This window comes from Talpa occidentalis, unplaced genomic scaffold (genome assembly GCF_014898055.3).
Source record: "Talpa occidentalis isolate TD23 unplaced genomic scaffold, MPIMG_talOcc4v2.1 talOcc4.4, whole genome shotgun sequence".
Classification (NCBI taxonomy): Eukaryota; Metazoa; Chordata; class Mammalia; order Eulipotyphla; family Talpidae; genus Talpa; species Talpa occidentalis.
Window position 1 is genome coordinate 85304036 of NW_023604295.1, and position 21024 is coordinate 85325059.

At 42.1% G+C, this 21024-nt stretch overlaps 2 protein-coding genes across 2 annotated transcripts in view; both read right to left on the minus strand.

Annotated features, from left to right (window-relative positions):
- Positions 1 to 19417, minus strand: part of PPM1L (protein phosphatase, Mg2+/Mn2+ dependent 1L) — a 238561-nt gene extending 219144 nt beyond the window's left edge. The window contains exon 1 of the mRNA XM_037525789.2: positions 18892 to 19417. Within this exon, the coding sequence (XP_037381686.2) occupies positions 18892 to 19290 (399 nt within the window). The 5' untranslated portion in view covers positions 19291 to 19417. The remainder of the gene's footprint in view (positions 1 to 18891) is intronic.
- Positions 6723 to 8252, minus strand: LOC119257660 (fatty acid-binding protein 5-like). The gene has a single exon (XM_054700732.1). The coding sequence runs from the start codon at positions 7941 to 7943 to the stop codon at positions 7623 to 7625; it is 321 nt and encodes a 106-aa protein (XP_054556707.1). The 5' UTR covers positions 7944 to 8252; the 3' UTR covers positions 6723 to 7622.
- Positions 19418 to 21024: the final 1607 nt, after the last annotated feature.

Genomic DNA, 21024 nt, shown 5'->3' on the forward strand with positions numbered 1-21024 from the left:
AGCGTGGGAGGGTCAGGGAATTCACCAGAGCCAGAGCGGGGAACAGAACAGGAAGACCGATGAAATACACTGCTGAGGGGAGCAGCGGGCTTGGCAGGAGAGCTCTGTTGTGCTATATGGGCCCCTCACCGGTGGCCAGGGATAGAACTGATGCTGCAGAGGCTGTGGGCAGCTTTGCAGCCCAGCGCTCTACCACTGCACCGCCAGGAGAGGCCCTGCTTTGGGTTTTTAAGTCAGATTTCAAAGGTAGCTCTTAAGGTTGTCTTTCTCTGGTTCTTAGTTTGGTTTCTCTACATTCCACTTATAAGAAAAAAAAAAAGTTCCTGTTAGCAGCTGAAAAAATCTCAAAATATTCTTCACATTCTTATTCTATTAACAAAAAGTACAATGAAATTATACAATTAACATTAAATTTTAATTCAAATTAAAGTATCACTAAGATACACCTTAATCTTTTGAGACAGACATACACAGAGGTAGAATACAACGTAAAGACCAGAGTTATGTTGCCACAAGCCAAGGAATTACCTGAAACTAGGATAAAGGACTAGAACAGACCCTCAGGTCTTCAGAGGGAGCATGGCCCTCCCAAAACTCTGATCTCTTATTGTAACCTACAATAAATTCCTGTTATTTAAATCACTCAGTTTGTGTTACTGTGTTCCTGCAGTTAACTAATACACTCCTCAAATCCATGACTTCACCCTTTAAATAAGAAAAACAGTAATAGGGCCTCTCGGGAGGTGCAGTGGATTGAGCGCTGCACTGTGTTGCTGTCCTCAGCCTCTGCAGTGCAGGTTTGATTACTGGCCAGCCAGGGAGAAACCCACATGGCATGGCAGACCTTTCCTGCCTCGCCCACTGCTCCCCTCAACAGTGTCTTCAGTCCATCTGACTGTTCTGATCCCCACTCTTTCTGGTGAATTCTCTCACCCTCCCCCGCCTCTGACCTGTACCCCAGTTCTTGTAAAAATAATTCTTTAAAAAATAAAAAATAAAAACAGTAATAATCACCATATTAACTTCCCAGAGCGGTTAGTAGCATTGTTGGTCATTCTTGGTTGGTGTGGTTTTTGTCCTACTGAGATCAGAGGCCAGCTCTCTTAGAGGCATACCCAAGACTCTTCTATTTTGGAATGATCTCACTAGACAGTGAGTACCATTAGACCCATCTGGGTTGTTACATGTGTCAGTAATTTATTCATTGTCTCTACTAAGGAGTATTCCATTTTGCCGATGTGCCTCAGTTTGCTTATCCAATCACCCATCGAAAAACATTTGGGGTTGTTTCCAGCTGTTGATTATGGAAAGAGTTTCTATAAACATTCATGTATTGGTGTGTGATTTTTCAATTGTAAATTTAAAAAAAAAACACATGAAATTTGTGCATTGGTTAACAAAAAAAAAGGAGGAGCATGGGGAGGAAGAGGAAAAGGAGGAGGAGGAAAAGCAGAAAAGTGTGTTTGTTCTTTCAGGTAATCAATGAATTCTAGTTTTCAGCATCACATCAACATTAAGTTTTAGTCCATCCTTGTGATCCTTCTCTATATTATTATAATTTGAACATCTTTTCTCGAGTTCTTACTTTACCATTGGATTTCATCTTTTGTTATATGAGTGAAGAAATATTAACCCTATTATCCATAAACTGAAGTAATTTCACATTCTCTCCATCTCAAACTTTTTAGATAATCTCAAATATAAAACATGATCTTAATACTATTATGAACAGAACACTGTTCTAGTTAATGTAAAGAGGCAAGAAACAAAAAGCGTAACTATTTAGAAAGTTATTTATGAGACAGTAATTTAGGAGACAAAAATTATACTTTTTGTAGATCGTATGAGGGCATATCCTATTTAAAAAAAGAGGGGGAGGGCTGACTAACCTGCTAAACTAACAAAACTAAATAAGGAAATAGTAAGTAAATCAGTCAGTAGGCATTTCTATACACTCAAAATAATCAGTCAGGAAAACATAATGAAAAGAAGGCCTCACTGCAATCAATTTATAGCAACAGCAGTAGAATGAGTTCTTTAATCTCACACAAAGAATTTATTCCAAGTACATTTATTTGGCCTAGAGAAAAATTCAAGGATTTTAATGCCCTCCTGTCACTGTAACTTAGATCACTGCCAGGTTGACCCTTACAAAATGTATGCAATAATTCTGAAGCTCCCAGGAGTCTTTTCTATTTAAAAGGGAGCTGATTAGGGGCCTCCCCTGGTGGCGCAGGAGGTTGAGCACAGTGCTGTGAATTGTCCACATTCTCTGCAGCACCGGTTTGATCCCAGCCGGCCGTCGAGGGTCCCACATGGAGCAGCAGACCTCTCCTGTCTTGCCCACTGCTCCCCTCAGCAGTGTGTTTCATCAGTCTGTCTGTTCTGTTCCCCACTCTATCTCTGGTGAATCCTCTCACCCTCCTGTGCATCTGGCCTGTACTCCAGTTCTTATATAAATAATTATTTTTTTTTAAAAGGGGGAGTTGATTAGAATATTTTAAAACAAAATGGCAAAACTTAAGTTATCAAATATTTAAGGGTAAAAATCCTACTGAACCAACAAATTCATTGTCTAATAAAAATGGATAATCAACAAAAAGCCTGCTGTGATATTTCCACATTCATCATTAACTATAATAAACACATGTTAACATAGCAGAAAGAAAAAACAAGCAAACTTGTTTTCCAAACACGCAGGCCCTGAGTTACTGCTAGTTAACACAGAACAGAAAATCTGAGTGAGAAGACTACCTACTAGTATCTTCCAAAGATTTGCTGGGGTCCTAACATACCAAATTTACATCTCAGCTGCCAGGCAAAGCCACCTCTAAATAAATCCAAAAATAGATGGTTTACCCTTTTCTGAAGTCCTCTGTAATGGCAGGAACAGGACACAGTGCAGGTTTTCTGATCCCATGCAGACCGGGTAAAGGAGGAGACAGAGTCCTCCGTGGTTTTGCAGGTTTTTATTGGGGTTCAGTGGGTACGTGGCAGGCAGGGATGCTGGGGGGCTAGGAGGCTGGCAGTCCTCCCAGCCCCCAGCAAATCTTCACTTTATCTGGGCTCTCTGGCGTTCTCTGCTTCTGCTTCGGGCTTCTTCTCTTTCGGCTTCTGCTGCTGCTGGCGTCCCCGTGACACCGCCCTTAAAAGCCCAGTCTTAGCCCAGGTGAATCCCATCTACCTATGCCCACACCCTATTCCAGGTGCCCGCCATCAGGCATGCATTCAGGACTGCAAGGATCCATCATCTATCCTGATGGCGGGAGGGCAGAAAAGCCTGACATTTTTCCTACCCTACAGTCCACCCCCTCAGGGTTTTCTGCCATATAGTCTTCACATATACAATTTTCTTAGCAAACAAAAACAATGCAGCCATGGCCCACAAAAGCAAATACATTGCAATATAACAAAATACAACAGAACACAAATAAGTACAGGCAGGGCCCCAACCTAGCGCAAAAGACAATTACTGGTACCAGCAGATGAGCCACCAAATCTGCTGCCAAAGGCACTGCTCATACGAGGGAGAGGAATCTCTCACAGCATCTACTGTAACACACCAGGAGCTGTCAGGCTTCCTGGCCTTCTCTGGCTGTAGTCTCGGCTACAAGCCACACACAGCATCCACCCCCAGGAGGATGCACTCGCTCTGAGATTGGCGATTCTATTCTGTTGGGGGTAATCGCCAACCCTCAGGGTTTCTGTCTGCAGTCGCTCCAACATTCGGCCTTCATAGCCACCAATGTGACTCGCAGACCCCTGCACTCAGGCCAACCCACTGCACAAGCACATGGGTTGGGGATCCAAACGCTACATGCGGCTTGGGCTCCACCCCAAGCCACGTTCCCCACCTGTCCCCCAAGGACGGGTTCCTCAGCTCCTCACCCTCACTCGACAATGAGCAGGGCATCACCCACAGGTGATTTTACGAGACTCACAGGTCTTCAGCATACTTAGGCTGCTTAACAGCCGTTCAAGGCTTCCCAAACTTAACATCAGCACCAGCTTTTGCCTTCTCAGTTGGCTTTTCTCCTCCACCTGGCTGCTGGGTATACACAGGCTGCTTTTGGCCATCAAGGCCCACTGACCACCCCCAGATTCTCAAAAAAAAACCATAACCTGCCAAGGTCCTCCGCCTTCTTGCGGGATTGTCAGTCCAAGTTCATCAGTCCATCAGTCCAAGTCCATTAGGCCTCTCCCTGCCATCAGCACTGGCGAGCTCCAAATCCTGATCCTCTCTTCCCGATGATTCTTGCTGCCTCAGGGGTCACTGGCTGGTCCTCTCAGGCGTCTCCTCCATGCGAGGTCTCGTCCCACAGCTCCTGGACCGTATCCACCTTCTGTGCTGCCATGGTGCCTCCAGCATCGTCACAGGCAAACACTGTTACTCCTTAGTCCCTCCAGGTCTTTGGAGGGCTCCAATACCCGTCTGCATGGATCATCCTACCGACTACGCCAATGGTAATGGCAGGAACAGGACACAGTGCAGGTTTTCTGATCCCATGCAGACCGGGGAAAGGAGGAGTCAGAGTCCTCAGTGGTTTTGCAGGTTTTTATTGGGGTTCAGTGGGTACGTGGCAGGCAGGGGTGCTGGGCAGTTCTCCCAGCCCCCAGCAAATCTTCACTCTATCTGGGCTCTCTGGCATTCTCTGCTTCTGCTTCGGACTTCTTCTCTTTTGGCTTCTGCTGCTGCTGGCGTCCCCGTGACACCGCCCTTAAAAGCCCAGTCTTAGCCCAGGTGAATCCCATCTACCTATGCCCACACCCTATTCCAGGTGCCCGCCATCAGGCATGCATTCAGGACCACAAGGATCCATCATCTATCCTGATGGTGGGAGGGCAGAAAAGCCTGACATTTTTTCCTTACCCTACATCCTCTAAAGGTGATTTTCCCCAAATGCAAATGTCATAAACTTTACAGGCCATTTTATAATGAGATTGCTAATATGCAGAACAAGAAATGTCTGCAAATGTTTCTACAGGCCATTTTCTATGAATCACCCTTCCCACCTGTGTGACTCCCTTAACAACGATCTCCTCTTCCCTTTCTTCCTAGCTAACAAAGCTCTAGCCTTGTTCACCTTCCCAGGCAGTCATGTCCTCCAGGGGTGGCTGAGCAACTTCTCCAGACATGGGCTGAATGATGTCAAGTCAGAGTTTACACTGGGAGTGTATTCCCAAAGTCAAGTCATTGGTCTGGGCATGGACACAATTCTGGTCTAGATCTGAGGGATAATTTTTGGGAAGTTTTTCCAAAGCCTCTAAGAACACAGGACAAGTACAGTTTTTTGTGTTGTTTCATTTTTTTTTTTCATATCTCTGAAGCTAGAATATAATATAATAATGTGTTATATATGTTATAAAATTATATAATACAATAATACAAATACTTCAAGTTTTTTTTAAGATTTATTTGTTCATGCATATAAGAACCGGGGTACAGACCAGATGTGCGGGAGGGTGAGAGGATTCACCAGAGACAGAGCCGGGAACAGAACAGGCAGACTGAAATACACTGCTGAGGGGAGCAGTGAGCGACAGGAGAGCCCTGCTGCATCATGTGGGTATCTCTGGGGCCAGCCAGGATCAAACCTGAGCTGCAGAGGCTGCTAACAGCTTCACAGTGCTGTGCTCAACCACCTGTGCCACCAAGGAGGCCCTACTTTAAGTTTTTGAGTTGCTGAATCAACCAATCTTGAAAACACCTATTTCCAGACCTTTTGTTATGAGAGATAATAAATTTCTGTAGTGTTTAATTTGCTTCCACTTAAATTTTCTGTCACCTGCAATCAAAATCTTGCAATAATGCACCATCCAGATGTTCAGCTAGAACTCACTCCACCTATAACATAAGCCTCTGAAATAGACATAAAACACAAAGCTAATCTGTAAAACTGGAAGAGGATATTCCTTCTATTGCCAAACTAGCTCTTTACAAAGAGAAGTTATTAATCAACTGGAAACCATTCCATCTTTTGTAGAAATTACTTAAATCAACTGGAAACCATTCCATCTTTTGTAGAAATTACTTAAATCTCCTTTGTTTGAGATGAATACTTCTTTCACAAATTTGATGTACTTATTTAATATGGGGGGAAGAAGATTTTTATTACAATGGTTTTACTGTTACAGGTGGTAACAACCTAATTCTAATTTATCTCTCTCTGTTGGGGCCTAACTAAAAGAAATTGCATTAAACCAAAGAAACCTAATTGATTTATATGAAGATGAATTTCCTAAAAGAAAGCACTATGGAGAAAAGAATTCTCTTGGAAAAATGTGGAATCTCATTGACAAAAGTCTTGAAAATAGATTATTCATGTATCTGTGAAGCATAGGCACTATTTTGGATTTTATGACAATTCATCTCTGCCAGAAGGATGAATATCTACAGAGAAGATTTATTTTCTTTCTAAACAGAAATTTAAAAAATAACCTCTGTCAAAATAAAAGAGAAGTAAAATTTCTTAATCCTACACTCTGGAATAATCATAGTAACCATATACCAGCGCAAACCTGTAGATGCATCATATTCACCTCATTATCCTAAGACACAAAAAAGGCAAATAGTGTGACAAAAAAAAATCCTACTATCTCAAATTCCATAAAATCTTAATAGTGTCAATAATAGATTTATTTGGCCAGAAAACATGTAGTAACTATTTTAATTGAGTTAATTTATTAAATTATAAATGGAAACAAAACTCTTACTACTAGATTAAGAAGAAATGGTGTACTTATCAGAATGAAAGTTTCTGCCTTATGGCAATTCTATAGCAAAGAGTGCAAAAATTTTTAACTTTTTAAATTCAAAACTCCCCTATCCAAGAGTAGTGCTAAGTATATCTGTCCTATTAAAAAAATCTAATTTGATATATTTAATATTTACTACTACAGGCATCAAATCACTGCTTATATTTATAATGGTCAAACCCAGAATAAAAAACATTGAAAAGCAAATTTAAGTGTTTACTTCTTCTGGCAATTCATCACATTTGCTAACATGATGTGTAATGAACAACTGGTCTTTGATTTAGCAACTAAAATACAGATTAACTGCCAGCTGTCCATACAGGCACAGACCAAGAAGGGCAATAATTGATGGTATGGTAAAGAATGTCTCAGAAATATAGCCTACTGCTATGAAGTTTTTCACTTTTGTACAAATTAGGAAAAGACAACCTTTCCAAGCGATTATAGACCCAGAAGATGACTAGCTGAGGGAGTAAGCAGTTCTTTCATACACATTAGAAAATCATGTCTCTCTATCTGAAATTGTACAATGTACATCTTGCACCACTATATGCAGTAGCCCCAAACTTACTTTCAGAGTCCCATGCTCAGTAGCAAATAAGAACTCCCTTGTCTTCCAGGAATGCAGGAAAGTAAATCTCTTTTTTTTTTTTTTAGCACAAACACATTTTATATACTAACCAAAGGGATAAGCCTAATGAAACCAATACTTTGAAATAGTTGCATGTAAAAATTTGTAAAATATTTGTGATAAGGAAAATTGAATACAGAAATGGAAAAAAAAAAAGCAGTAGGGAGATTTGCTCATTGAACTGAGCTTGTTTATCACTGAAGCTAATTCCTGTCCAAAGTGATAATGGAGCCTTTTATTCTACTTTTTCATAGACCCAGATACAGGTAACATTGTTCATGATGCATTCCACCACTAATTTCCCATCTTCAAGTTTTCTTGGTATTGTGCTTTCCTTCCCATCCCATTCCTGATGTTGAACCAATGCACTATCGGTAAAGCTGCAGATAGTTTGAGCTTTTCTGCCATCAGCTGTAGTTTCTTCAAACTTTTCTCCCAGATCACATGAAAACTGTGTTGTTTTCAAAGTGCTCTCAATATTGACCGTGACATGATTTCCATCAACACTGATGACACAATCTGATTTGGCCATCGCACCCATTTTCCGAAGAGCCATCCGACACCTAGCTCCTTCATTGTATTCGTTGAAGCCACTGCTACTTATCAATCACCATCTTCCTACTAGCTGCTGAACAGTGGCCATGGTGGGCTCGGGAGGGCGTGCAGAGTGAGCGGTGGCTACCAAAGCCTGCCCTCATTCTAGAAAAGTGAGAGGCTGCTAAGTTTCTATTAAATCAAGGTCCTATTTTCACTATACATAGGTAGGGTAAACCAATACCAAAGAGATTGTGACAGATAAATTTACCTTTTGGTTGTAAAATATATTTTTAAACATAGCTTTAAAAAAGAATATTTATTTATTTATACAAGAACCGGGGTACAGGCCAGATATGCGGGAAGGTGAGAGGATTCACCAGTGAAAGCGGGAACTGAACAGGCAGACTGACTGAAATACACTGCTGAGGGGAGCAGCGGGTGAGACAGGAGCAGTCTGCTGCACCATATGTGGGTTTCTTGTGGGCCGGGATCGAACTCGCGCTGCAGAGGCTGTGGACAGCTTCACAGTGTGGTGCTCAACCTCCTGTGCCACCAGGGAGGCCCTAAACATAGCTTTATACCTTTTTATAACATAAACTTCAACTTTTTTGAGGGAATATACATTTATCAGTATGTATGAGTTTTATCTATGAATATGTACTTATGATGCTTTTACTTTTCAAAGAAGTATCATGAATATAAAGAAGCTACAGAAGCTACAATGGCTCCATTAAGTAATTTTTAAGTTTTTATTTAAAATTTGCCTTTGAACTTTACATTAAAAACAATATAAGGGCCTCCCCTGGTGGCACAGGTGGTTGTGAAGCTGGCCACAGCCTCTGCAGCACGGGTTCGATCCCCACCGGCTGGCAAGAATCCCACATGGCACAGCAGACCTCTCCTGTTTTGCCCGCTGCTCCCCTCAGCAGTGTATTTCTTCAGTCTGCCTGTTCTGTTCCCTGCTCTGTCTCCCGTGAATCCTCTCACCCTCCTGCATCTGACCTGTACCCTGGTTCTTGAATAAAAATAAATAAATCTAGGGCCTCACAGGTGGCGCAGAGGTTGAGCGCTGGGTTGCGAAGCTGCCCACAGCCTCTGCAACGCCCGGTTCAATCCCCGGCCACGGGGCGAGGGTCCCACATGGTGCGCAGACTTCTCCTGCCTCCCGCTGCTCCCCTTAGCAGTGTACTTCGTCAGTCTGCCTGCTCTGCCTTGCTCTTCGCTCTGGCTCTGGTGAATTCTCTCACTCTCCCACACTTCTGACTGTACCCAGTGCTTGTATTAATAAATAAAAAATAAAATCTAATAAATAAATAAATCTTTAAAATAAATAAATAAAAACATTATAACTAGTCATTACCAAAGTTTGGGCTTCAATCAAGTTGACTAAGAGAATAATGTATTAAACCTTCTGGATTGAAAACACAAGACTAAAATCTATTTTAAAAAAAAAATTCAGTATTGTAAACAAATAAGGAAATAATATTTTCTTGTTTAAAATTAACTACTATTGGGCCTCCCTGGTGGCACAAGGGTTAAGCACCTCACTGTGAAGCAATCCACAGCCTCTGCAGCACGAGTTCTATCCCAGGCAGGCTGGCCAGGGAGCAACTCTCATAGTGAAGCAGACTTCTCTTATCTCGCCGGCTACTCACCTCAGCAGTGTATTTCAATGACTCCACCTGTTCTGTTTCCTGCTCTGTCTCTGGTGAATCCTCTCACACGCCCCCTTCCCCCGCATCTCTGACCTACATCCCAGCTCTTGTATGCATAAATAAATAAATCTTTAAAAAAAATAAATTATATTATATTAACTATTATTTAAATAGGAAATGTACTTGGTACTCCCAGAATAAAAAAAAAGTCTGACAGAAACATCAATTCCAAAAAGCACCTGCACCCCTATGTTTATAGCAGCACTATTTACAATAGCTAAGCTTTGGAAACAGCCCAGATGCCCAAAAACAGATGACTGGATCAAGAAGATGTGGTACATATATACCATGGAATATTACTCAGCATTTAAAAAAGATAAACACATGCAATTTGCAGCAACATGGATGGCGCTGGAAGGGATCATGCTCAGCGAAATAAGCCAAAAAGAAAAAGAAAAATACCGGATGGTCTCACTCATAGCAGGAATCTAGAAAACTTAAATAAGGGACCAGGAAATTGAATAACTATAAGAAAGTGAAAATCAACAAAAATTATGAACCAGAGACACTTTTTGTGGGGTGAGGGGAGGGAGGGGAGGGATTGGGGTCAGAATGGAGGGGTTGCAATTGTATGGGGAATATAAAAATAAAAATAAAAATTGAATAATATTTAAATAATAATTTTGAAAACCTTGAAATTTATGATATTCATAGAGAATATAAATTTCCAAAAATGAGTCAAGAACAAGTCTGAATAGATCAAAATACATAAAATTTTACGTATGAAATTCAGTTCCTTGTAAGTTAAAATTTGATGGACAAAAATAATCCACATAACTAAGTGTAAAATATCAAATAACTGCTAATAAACTTTCTATGGCTAAAATAAAAAAAAAAAGTCTGAAAATACATGTACTTACATATCTACTTGTTATAATTAAACTCAAGTTGTTGGTGCTTTAAAGTAAAATAAATTGTAAATCTTTCGCTTAGAGTGACTGGCTATGATTAATGATACTGTAACATCTATACAAGTTTTTCATGAGCGAACAGGCAAAAATATTACATATTCTCTGCAGTGGGATATAGATTATGCCAGAAAAGAAGGGGGATGGACAATAACAGCTGTTTGAATGAAAATCACTGGCTGCTCTGACTTCTGATACCAATTTATTTGTAGCTATAGGGCAATGAAAGGTACTGATAAGATCTACCTTCTAAGTTTCTAGCTACAATTTTCAAAAACAATACCACATGTCACAGAGACACAACCATCAGAATCAAGCAAAAAATTCAAAATCCTACTGAGCAACTCAAGAAGGTCAAGCCATGTCCACTTGGCAATTTCTATCAATGCTTGATTGCCCAAATTATAAGATTTGTGGATTATTCAACCAGAAACCAAGCACAGGCTTTGAAGACAAACAGCTCTGACTAAATCTGAATCCTGGTTTCAAACCATGGGTTCACCACCTATGAACTCTGAACTCTGAAAGACATGTGTAAAAATTATTTTACCTCTTAGTACTTTAATTTCCATATATACATAAAATGGGGTAACAAAGTAACTACCTTAAAATTATTCCAATAATTAAAATAGATTATATATTTTAGATACTGCCTGGCACCTTATGCATACTCAGTAAATCCTAGCTACTATCATTATAATTTTCACCAATAGTTGTGGTTTCTTTATTTTTCTTTTGATCCAGAAACGCCACTTCTGGAATTCACCCAGAAAAAAATAACCCAAACTACAATAGAAACACAAAAATACTTATCACATGGTTATTTACAGTGGTGAAAAGTAACTACAATCTAAATGTAGAGCAATAAGGAAGCAGATGAGTAATTTATAAAACAATCATATGTACATCATAACAATATAAAATTATATTTAAAATGCACATAAAAGTAGAACAGCAAGATGGCAACAAAGTAAAGATTTGCATCCTCCACACATATTCACAACCAAATTATAACTAAGATAAACAGACAGTGTTGTATACATCAAAAGCAATGGCAGGACAGGTAGGGGATTTAACAAAGCAGAATACATGCAAAAATTAATAGATACTGATGAACAAACTGGGGCTTCTGAGGTTAAGAAGGAGAGGATAAGGAGAAAGAGGGATAGCGGTGGGGATAAAAATAATAAAATATCCATTAAGAACCTAAAGCTGGGAAAATTACTCATTATTGTTATTATATAAGCAGCTGAATCCAAGGAGCTGTTTTTTGAGGGAACGTTAATGGTCATTTGTAGCATCAATTTTTGAATGTTAAGTTCCCCAGTAAAAAACAGATGGCAAATTCAAACTAAACATATTGGAGGAAGGTTAATAAGGGAATATTTACAAAGTTTTGAACAGGGTTAGAAGCTCCACATAAGGATTTAGCAGTCCCCTATGGGTAGAAAGAGCAGAGTATCACTGTTTCCACTGGGATAAGAAAGGGACCTGTTTGTTAGCCATGTAAGGAAAACACAGTAAATCATAGACATCCTCTGAGAGAGAAAGCAGATTAAATAACCTGAAACTTTTGCTTCATAATTTCTGGTTTTTCTTTCATTTAACAGGAGTAACTTCAATTTTTCTATGAACATTTTGAGATATGAAATTATTTTAGATTAAAATTAAAATATAATTTAAATATATCATTCTATAAATACTATTTCCTGTTGCTATGAGTTATTTCAAATTTCCTTTCATATTTTTGTCAATTACCTTGTTTCCCCCATCGTGCATTTTCAGAAGTTTTTTGAGTTTTTAGATACTGTTCGCTTTGGCAGACAGTGGAAAAAGTAAGCAGTTTCACTATTAATAAGAAGCGCTGACAGGCACAACTAGACTTTGAGGAAATTTGAGAACTGAAGGAAAAATCAACATACATGCATGCAGATAAAACACTACTAGAAGAATGGTAGTAGAGGGGCTGAAAATGCAACCCTGATATTAGTATGAATTATTAATATCATTGGTTTTTCTGAAGTAATTTCTTAATTTTAGTCAAATAAAAGCTCTTTTAAGATTTCTTTCATTCATGAATAGTTTTACCAGAGATAATGGTATTCAAGTCTGACATATTTAGCTTCTGTAGGTTGTTTGTCCTCATTGATTAACACAGATACAATTAGCATTAAAAGTTTAGTTGTAAAAAAAATAAATGTTTATTTAAAAACATTTTTTCTTTACTATCAATAAGATACTTGTATTACTTTCATAATTTTAAAATCAGTTTGTATGTAAATGTTTATTTGTTACAGATTTATATTAGTGTTCATTAAATAAGATTATTAAAATGGTAATAAAAATTAAAACACAAATATGACTGAAATGAGTTTTGTGTCCATCATGAATTATGTGCCTATATTTAAAATGGACAAAGCTCAATGCCTACTTACATGTTAGACTAAATGAGATACATATTCTTTTATTTTAAAATCAGTGAAAGGGAAATGAAATAATTTAAGAAAAAGATGCTGTGTTGTTTACAATAGCCACGCCTTATATTAAAACCTAAATTGTTCCTGGTAACAAAGTAAAACATTAATACCTTTCCATTTGAATAAAAGGCCAAGGAATGTTTTAGGAATCCCCAAAAATGTCTAAATATAAAGGAGAAAAGAAACAAAGGTCAAGCCATATTCACTATTGTCCTAATTTGCTTTTCTATTCATCTGCCCTCTTTCATGTTGATGGTATCATAATGGAAATCCTGACAGCAGTCTTGACACCTAATGGAGTCTCTAACCCATCCTTTCCCTCTCTCTTAGCAATGACCCACACACCTAGCTTGCATCTTCACTGCTTTGGCCAGACTTCCCAACTGATACTCCCTCCCCCTACCACTCTTTCTTGTTCATTCAAATCAATGCTCTAGAGAGATTAAAGGGATAAGATTTCTAAAGCATGGATCTTATGTCATTCCTTTACTCAAAATATCCAACGGTTCCCCAATTTCTACAGCACACAGTCCAGACTCCTTGACGGAGCACTCATGATCTGTGCTGACAACAGTTCCAGCAGGTGCTCCCACTTCTCACCTGCGTGCACTATAAATCCGTTCAACTGTAGATTCCAGCATAATGGTGTATCCTGTCACTGTATGTCACAGTTTGTGACCGATTTGGTTCAAGAATCAAAAGTTGTAAAGTAATACTTTCAAACCAAGCTACCAAGGACTCAAGACTATTCCTTTCTCTTCTCATTTCCACTATGCATCAGAAATGGATTTCTGTCAAAATACTGGGGATTTCCCATAACTCTTGAGTTCCCGTGAAGATGTGCTACAAATATCTTATCTGTCACAAGAGTGACAGTGAAAAGCTGTTCCAAGTCAGGATTCATTAAGGCAGGGCATCATTAGGAGAACATTCCACCTATGAAGGGAGCAAGTGTTTTGCCTCCTTTCAAATTATGGCTAACAAGTGAATTTTAATAGCTACCTTTCTGCTCATAAAAAAGCAAAAGAAGAGGGAAGGAGAGGAACTGGAGATGCAACCAGAGACTAGGAGAGGAACCATGTTTTCTTTCATTTTGTATTATTTCTAAGGCCAAGATTAGGATGAGGTGAGTCTGCTGCCCTAGGTGCAAGACTCAAGGAGGCACTTGCCCTGAGGGCTAGCATTTATATGACCCTAAAAGTGAGTGTCTTAACTTTGCAACCTGGCCATCCTAATTATTCCACCCTACCTCTGGCTCGGACTCCAAGAGATTCTGATAATGAGAACTTTTTTAGAATTATTCTATCCCATCAAGATAAAGACAACTTCTTAACAGGTGGAAGCCAAGAATTTCATTTTGTAGACTTTCCACTCATAGTGTTTGCAGAAAGTTTCTTCTACAAATAAATGTATTTAAAAAGTCAATCTAAAAAATATTAAGTATCTCACAACATAGAAGATGTGAAAATATGGGGGGAAATAATGAACAGGCTTCCAGAATGACAGCAGTTGGGGAAATAATGCTACCTGCCTTTCTTCTTTGGTTCCAGTATCAAAACTTGTGAAGTAATACCTTGCCTGAAACTTATTTCCACTGTACCATTTTTACACTATTAATTCCTCTATACCATATCACACTTATAATATCATATTTCAGCCTCCCCATACCCAAACTCTGTTTACAGAAATGCTAGGATATAATCATTATTATCCAAGACACCCCAAGCTTGCTTAGCCAGGTTATCACCCTCTTGTAAGTGGTTTAACTGCATCTTACAGTTGTTATTTTTTTTTTTTTTTTTAATCTCACCTCTCCATGTAGAACATTTCCTGAGAACAAAAAATGCACTGATTCATCTTTGGGCAACACAGAATGCATAACACTGCTTCTCACATGTGACAGACATACAGAAAATGTTGATTTCACTGAATTTATAAACAATTTGTTCAGAAGATACAAAAAGGTCAGCAGGCAGGATACTACATTCATCTACAAAGATGTTCCTAAGTACAGGAGAGCAGGGATTTTTAAGGGGGTAGTATCCCCATATTTTACCATTTTGGGGACAGAAATGTTATTACGCCTATTTAAGCTAAAATAATCTGTATTTTCTCTTAACCAGAAGGCCTTTATGCATACTAAAGCCATAGACCTCCAGTACATCAATCTAACATATACTACTAGCTGCTGTAATGTCTGAAAAGCAGATCATTCACTGTGCCACTCATAATTTATTTACTCAGAAACATCTTATTTCAGAATGGATCCTATGAAATTTATATAAATACACATGCCACAACAAGATAAAATGATCCATCTGATAGAAGAAAGGAGAGGAATGGAAAAAAAGAAAACTAAATCTAGGAAAGAGAAGCTATCCTTGGAGTGAGGTACTAAATTAATATATGCTATAAAATTCTGCACATTTACTAGAGGAAGATCAGAGGTTTAACCCTAACACTTCTAGCAGGATAGTCAAATCAGTTATATATGATTTAGCATTCTTAAATCCTCTACTTTAAGCATATCTCTAGATAAGACTATGGCACAACTGATGAGAGTGCAGATTAAAAACTCCCAGATAAAGTTGCCTAAATAATCTGTCACGGTAACAGCTTTTAAAAGGCAGAACAGAGATTCAAAGTCAGTTCTCAAGCAAATGTTTACACTATTATCTTGCAAAAAAATGATGCCTTTACCTGGGCCTCTCACCATCCAGTCTGATGTAAATGCACCTCGTCTGTGTTCCAATCACACCCTAAGCATGTCATGACTGTAATTTTTGATATACAGAAATTTGTATACACACTACACTGAAACTGCGGACAGAATCATGTCTCATTCACCTTTGTATACCTAGTATGCTATCTAACTAGCTAGATTAATATGCAAACTAATTTACCCAGTGGTTTAACATAAAAATCACCAAACTGAAGGTCTGAACTAGCCACATAAACTTAGGAAGGTCATGATTTCTCCAGCCATCATCTTATGTAAAAAAAAAAATTGAGTGAAATGGATATACAAGGCAGCCTTGGTCGCTTCTAGATCTTAAAAATAGGACAACTTATAGATGGCCCTGGGGTTTTTATGTCTATCTTATTAATTTGAATTTTTAGAAATAAAATTTAATTCTTTTATCTCTATTTATCTCTATCTTGTACAACTCCAGTACTAGGATACACACACACACACACACACACACACACACACACACACACACACACACACACAAATATTAGAGAGTTCAGGAAAATCTTCCCCCTTACTGAAAAGAGATGTAGCATCTATACCAAAATCGAACAGTGGCACCCTCCTCAGGTGAATGTTACAGGAGCTACACAAAAGAACAGAATTAGATAGTGAGACTTTCTTTGAATGAAAAAAAAAGCAAGAAAGAAATTACCAAAGCGTATTTGTTATCACATTTCTAGTAAAAATTAAAGAACTTGGGCCTCCCCGGTGGCGCAGCGGTTGAGCGCTGGGTTGCAAAGCTGCCCGCGGCCTCTGTGGTGCCGGTTCGATCCCTGGCTGCAAACTGGCCTGAGGAGAAGGGTCCCACATGGCGCGCAGACCTCTCCTGCCGCCCGCTGCTCAGCACCGTACTTTGGCAGTGTACTTCGGTCCTTCTGCCTGCTCTGCTCCCGGCTCTGGCTCTGGTGAATTCTCACCCTCCCGCACTTCTGACTCTACCCAGTGCATGTATAAACAAAACAAACAAACAAACAAAACATGCCTCTATAAAAAAAAAAAAAATTAAAGAAATCTTTTTTATAGCACCTTATTTTGCCCGAAAACAAAGCCAAAGCCAATGAACTGGCTTCATACTGTACGAGCTACAAATAGAACAATTATTCTCTCTTTAAGAGAGACAATATTGTTTTGTAAACAGCATGTGTTTAATGTAAATCAGAATGAAAAGCATTTGTATTGTTGCTAACAAAAATCATCATCTCTTTATAAAAAATTTTAATGAAAATTCCTATACATGTAAAAAGCTTGTAGTTAAATAAAAGCATTTATCACATTCCTTTTTTGGATAGTACATTTATCAGAAGATAGTAATTTTGTTTCAGCCTAAAATCTGCTTGGGTCTGCAACTTTCAGTTTTTAGTATAGCAAAAGAAAAATTGAAATATTCCTTCACTTGCATGTGCAGGTTCAAAACATGCCAGTACAGTAGATCCAGACAAACACAACCCAAAGTTATACAACAGAAATATTACATCCAGATCTTTAACCTAAAAATAAAACTGTACTTGTTAAGACCTGAAATAAATTATCATCTACCAACAAATTTAATGTGAAAATAATGTTATAACTATAAACTTTATTTAATGATTTATAACAATTTAGGCACATAAAATGATAATACAGACATTCTGATTCCAGCCAAGAAAACATTTCACTCATTATACTGGCTACCTGGTCATTTGGGTATGTTTTCATCGAAGTATACAAGTTAACTTCACATCTCTAACCTACCCTGTGACTCAGGGGAGAGGAACACCACACCACAAAAGAGACTACAAAATTACAAGTGAGAAACCTTCCTTTTGAAAGAATATAGAGATGGCTAAGGTGAATTGAAAACAGCAAATATTTGATTTCACAGGTCTACCAAATACATTTTCCAATTAAGTTTTTATTTCTGGAAATGTTGGTTCTACAAGGGATACAAGTAGTTATCTTGGAAAGATCAGCAGAGTGAAAGGGTAAAGTGACAGATTCAATAACAGAATGCAAATAAGATAACCAATTAAAAACTTTCTCAAGGTTCACCCAAAATAAAGGACAAAGAACAAGCAAATGCTTGAAAGAGAATGGCAACCCTAGGGAGCATCCAGAGACCAGACAGGCCAAGAAGAAAGAACCAAGTTCGATGGGAGCAGGAGAAATGATAGGGTGGGCATTGAATCCGGGAGAGGGAGGCAGAGAAAGAAAGCGGCAAGGAAACTCTGTTACAAACTGCCCTGAGAGAGGGGTGTGTGGCTGGTCTGAAAACAGCTTTTTGAAAACAGCGCTCCAGCCACATTTTCCATTTACTTCGCCAGAGCAGATATTACCTCGCATCACCGGGGCGCCAGAGAAAGGCAGAACAAGGACCAGCCTCTAACCTCATCTTCCGCTTCCAGTTAAACACCAAATAAAAGCGCTTAGTAGCTAGAAGGCATAAGCTTCCCCCGCACTGGCAAGGTTCTAAGGGGAGATGCAGGCACCGACGTCTCTGCAAATGCCAGAATCATTTCCGTCCCGCGCCACAATTCCGCTAAAAGAAGGCGACCAGAGAGGCACTCCAGCCAACTGGCCAGGTGTCACTTGCAAGGTGAATGGAGAGAGGGGGGTGGGGGGAGGCGGAGCTGCCCTTTGGGTTCCTCCTCGGAAGAAGGAGATGAGCAGTGTTCACAAGTTCCTTTACTCTCCCTGAGCCCTCACTAACTGGACTCTGAAGATTTCATCTTTTTCCCCTAATGAAGCATTAAAGATATATTCTTCCTTCTTTATACCTAGATGGGCCTCTAACCCTAGAACTGAGGTGCTGATCCCCCCCGCCCCGGTCACATTCACTGTAAAAACTATCACCTTGCCCCGCAAAACTAACACTCATTTATTTGCTGGATTCAGGCCTTAGGAGACCTTATAAACAAGGTTTCCTAATAGAGCCTGGGTGACTCTCCCTCCCCCAAACTGGACCCTCAGCCCAAGAGGTCTGCATCCAGTCGAGTTCTGGGCAACTTGAACTGCAATACGGCTTTGTCCAGCCAGGCACCAGGTCATTTCCACGCCCCTCGCACCCAGGTCCTATCACAATCAAACAGAGACAAACAGACACACATACACACACTCGGCCCCAGCGAGCTCCTACCTCGCCCCCATGCCCGTCGAAGATCCCGAAGATAGACGGATGCGTCTTGTTCGCTAGGTCTGTGAGAACTTCGAAGCGGTCCTCCATGTGGTCCCTCCGGCCCTGGATCGAATACACCGCCACGTTGTGGCTCTTAAACTCCCAGGTCTTGGAAAACTCGGCTTCCAGCACGTCGAGCCCCCCAAGCCTATCGTTCTGCATGATCTCGGCCACCTTGCCCTTCACCATCTTCACGGCGTCCCTGCTCGACTTGACGATGGTCTTCACCTCGTCCGTGTGGAAGAAGTAACTCCACAGCGCCAGGCTGATGCACAGCAGGAACAGCGTCTCGGGTCTCAGCAAGAAATAGCGCATGATGCGGCCCAGCAGAGACAGCAAAGTCATTGTATCCTCTATCATTTATTATCGCTAGAGCCCCACCACCAGCAGCGACGCGCGCCCGAAAGGCTCCCCGGGTCCCGGGCACGGCGGGGTCCACGGCGATGAGGGGCGGAGAGCAGCGGCTGAGGGCGGGGGGAGGAGCGGACCGCAGGACCCGGCTCGCGGCGGGCGAGCGGGCGGCTCCCCGGGGAGGCAGTTTCCCTTTTGTCTCCTCGCCCGGGCGGCCCGGAGGCCTGCGCTGGCGCCCCGGGGCTGCTGCTGCCGCCGGCGCCGCCTCCCTCCCCGACTCCCCTGGGTGAGGTGGCTGTGGAGGCGGCCGCAGCGGTAGCAGCCGCAGCAGCAGCCGCTCGAGCCCCAGCCGGGAGCGGGCGGTCAGGTTAGAGTTGCGCCGGGCGGGTCCGCGGCGGCGGGCGGGCGAGCTCCGGGACGCTGCCGCCCGCGCGGCCCTCCGGCGGCGGCCCCTCTTCGCTCGGGGAGCGCGGGGCAGGTGAGGAGGCGCGGGGCGAGCGCGCGAGCCGGCGGGCTAGGGAGGCCGGTCCCCCTGCGTCGCCGCCGCAGAGGTGACAGAGCAGCCGCCGAGGCCGCCGGACGCCGGGGTGTGAGGGGACAGAGAATAAAGTTTCGCGGGAGCCTGGGCAGAGGCGGCGGCGCGCGGAGCCCGGTGACGTAGCACGGCGGGCGCAGAGCCGCGGGCGCCCGGCGGCCGCGCCAGCCCCGCTCCCCGGCCCTCCCGGCGCGGCCCCGCTCCGCCTGGCCCCGCCGCACGCTCCGGCTTGCGCTCGGCCTGCGCAGTCCCGGCCCAGGGCGCGCTCGCCCCGCCCCTCGCACCCCTGGAGCCCGACCGAGGCCCGGAGGAGCTCGCCGAGCTGTCAGCGGCTGCGCGCGGCCGGGTGCTGGCGGCGCGCTGCGGCCTCGGCGGCCCCGGCTCCAGAGGGAGAGCGGGAGCTGCGTCCGCGGCCCGAGCCGAGTCAACGGGCTGTCGGGTCTCCGCCGCGAGCTCCCGGGACGGGATAATGACGACGGGCGGGCTGAGGGCCGGCTTCCCGGAAGTCCCCGCCGCCGCGGGAAAGCAGAAGGCCGCCCCCCCGCCCCGCCCCGCCCCGCCAGTCCGCGGCGCTGTGCTGCGATCCCGCTTCGCCCGGCATAAGGCAAGCGAGAAGGGACGCTTTTCTCCGGGCTCGCAAAGCGAGACACAGAGGATCTGGCGGTGCTCTGTGACCCCGTGCTGCCCAAATCTCTCTCAAGGCAGAGGGAAAGAGCGCGCCGGGGGCCTAGCGGCCTTGTCAGAACATCTACTGAGAACAGCAGGTTGTGTGTGAAAGGTCGATGCGGGGGCCAGGAATGAGGACGCCCACATAGAAAAAGAGAAGAGGACCCTGACACCAGGACCACTGACCAACGCAAGAAAAATTACTTTGGGCTGGTCAACCACGGGTGAAACTTGCAAATCACTTTGGGCGCCAAGCTGTTATAGAGCAACCCCGATATTAAACGGGTTCCTGGCTGTGGGTCCTCACCCGCGTGCTTTAAAGGGACTTATGAATACTCTACTACAGACACACGCAAAAGGTTAATAAAAGATTTATTTACAAAAAAAAATAAAAAAAATATACAACTCAGGGAAAAAATAGAAAAATAAAGTCTTTAATACGTCCTACCCGATCCGACGACCTAAAAACCCAAAGTCACTCTCTGAACTGGCCGGATGCTGCGAGCTGGTGGAGAGCCAAAATGGAGAGCCCCCCAAAGCCC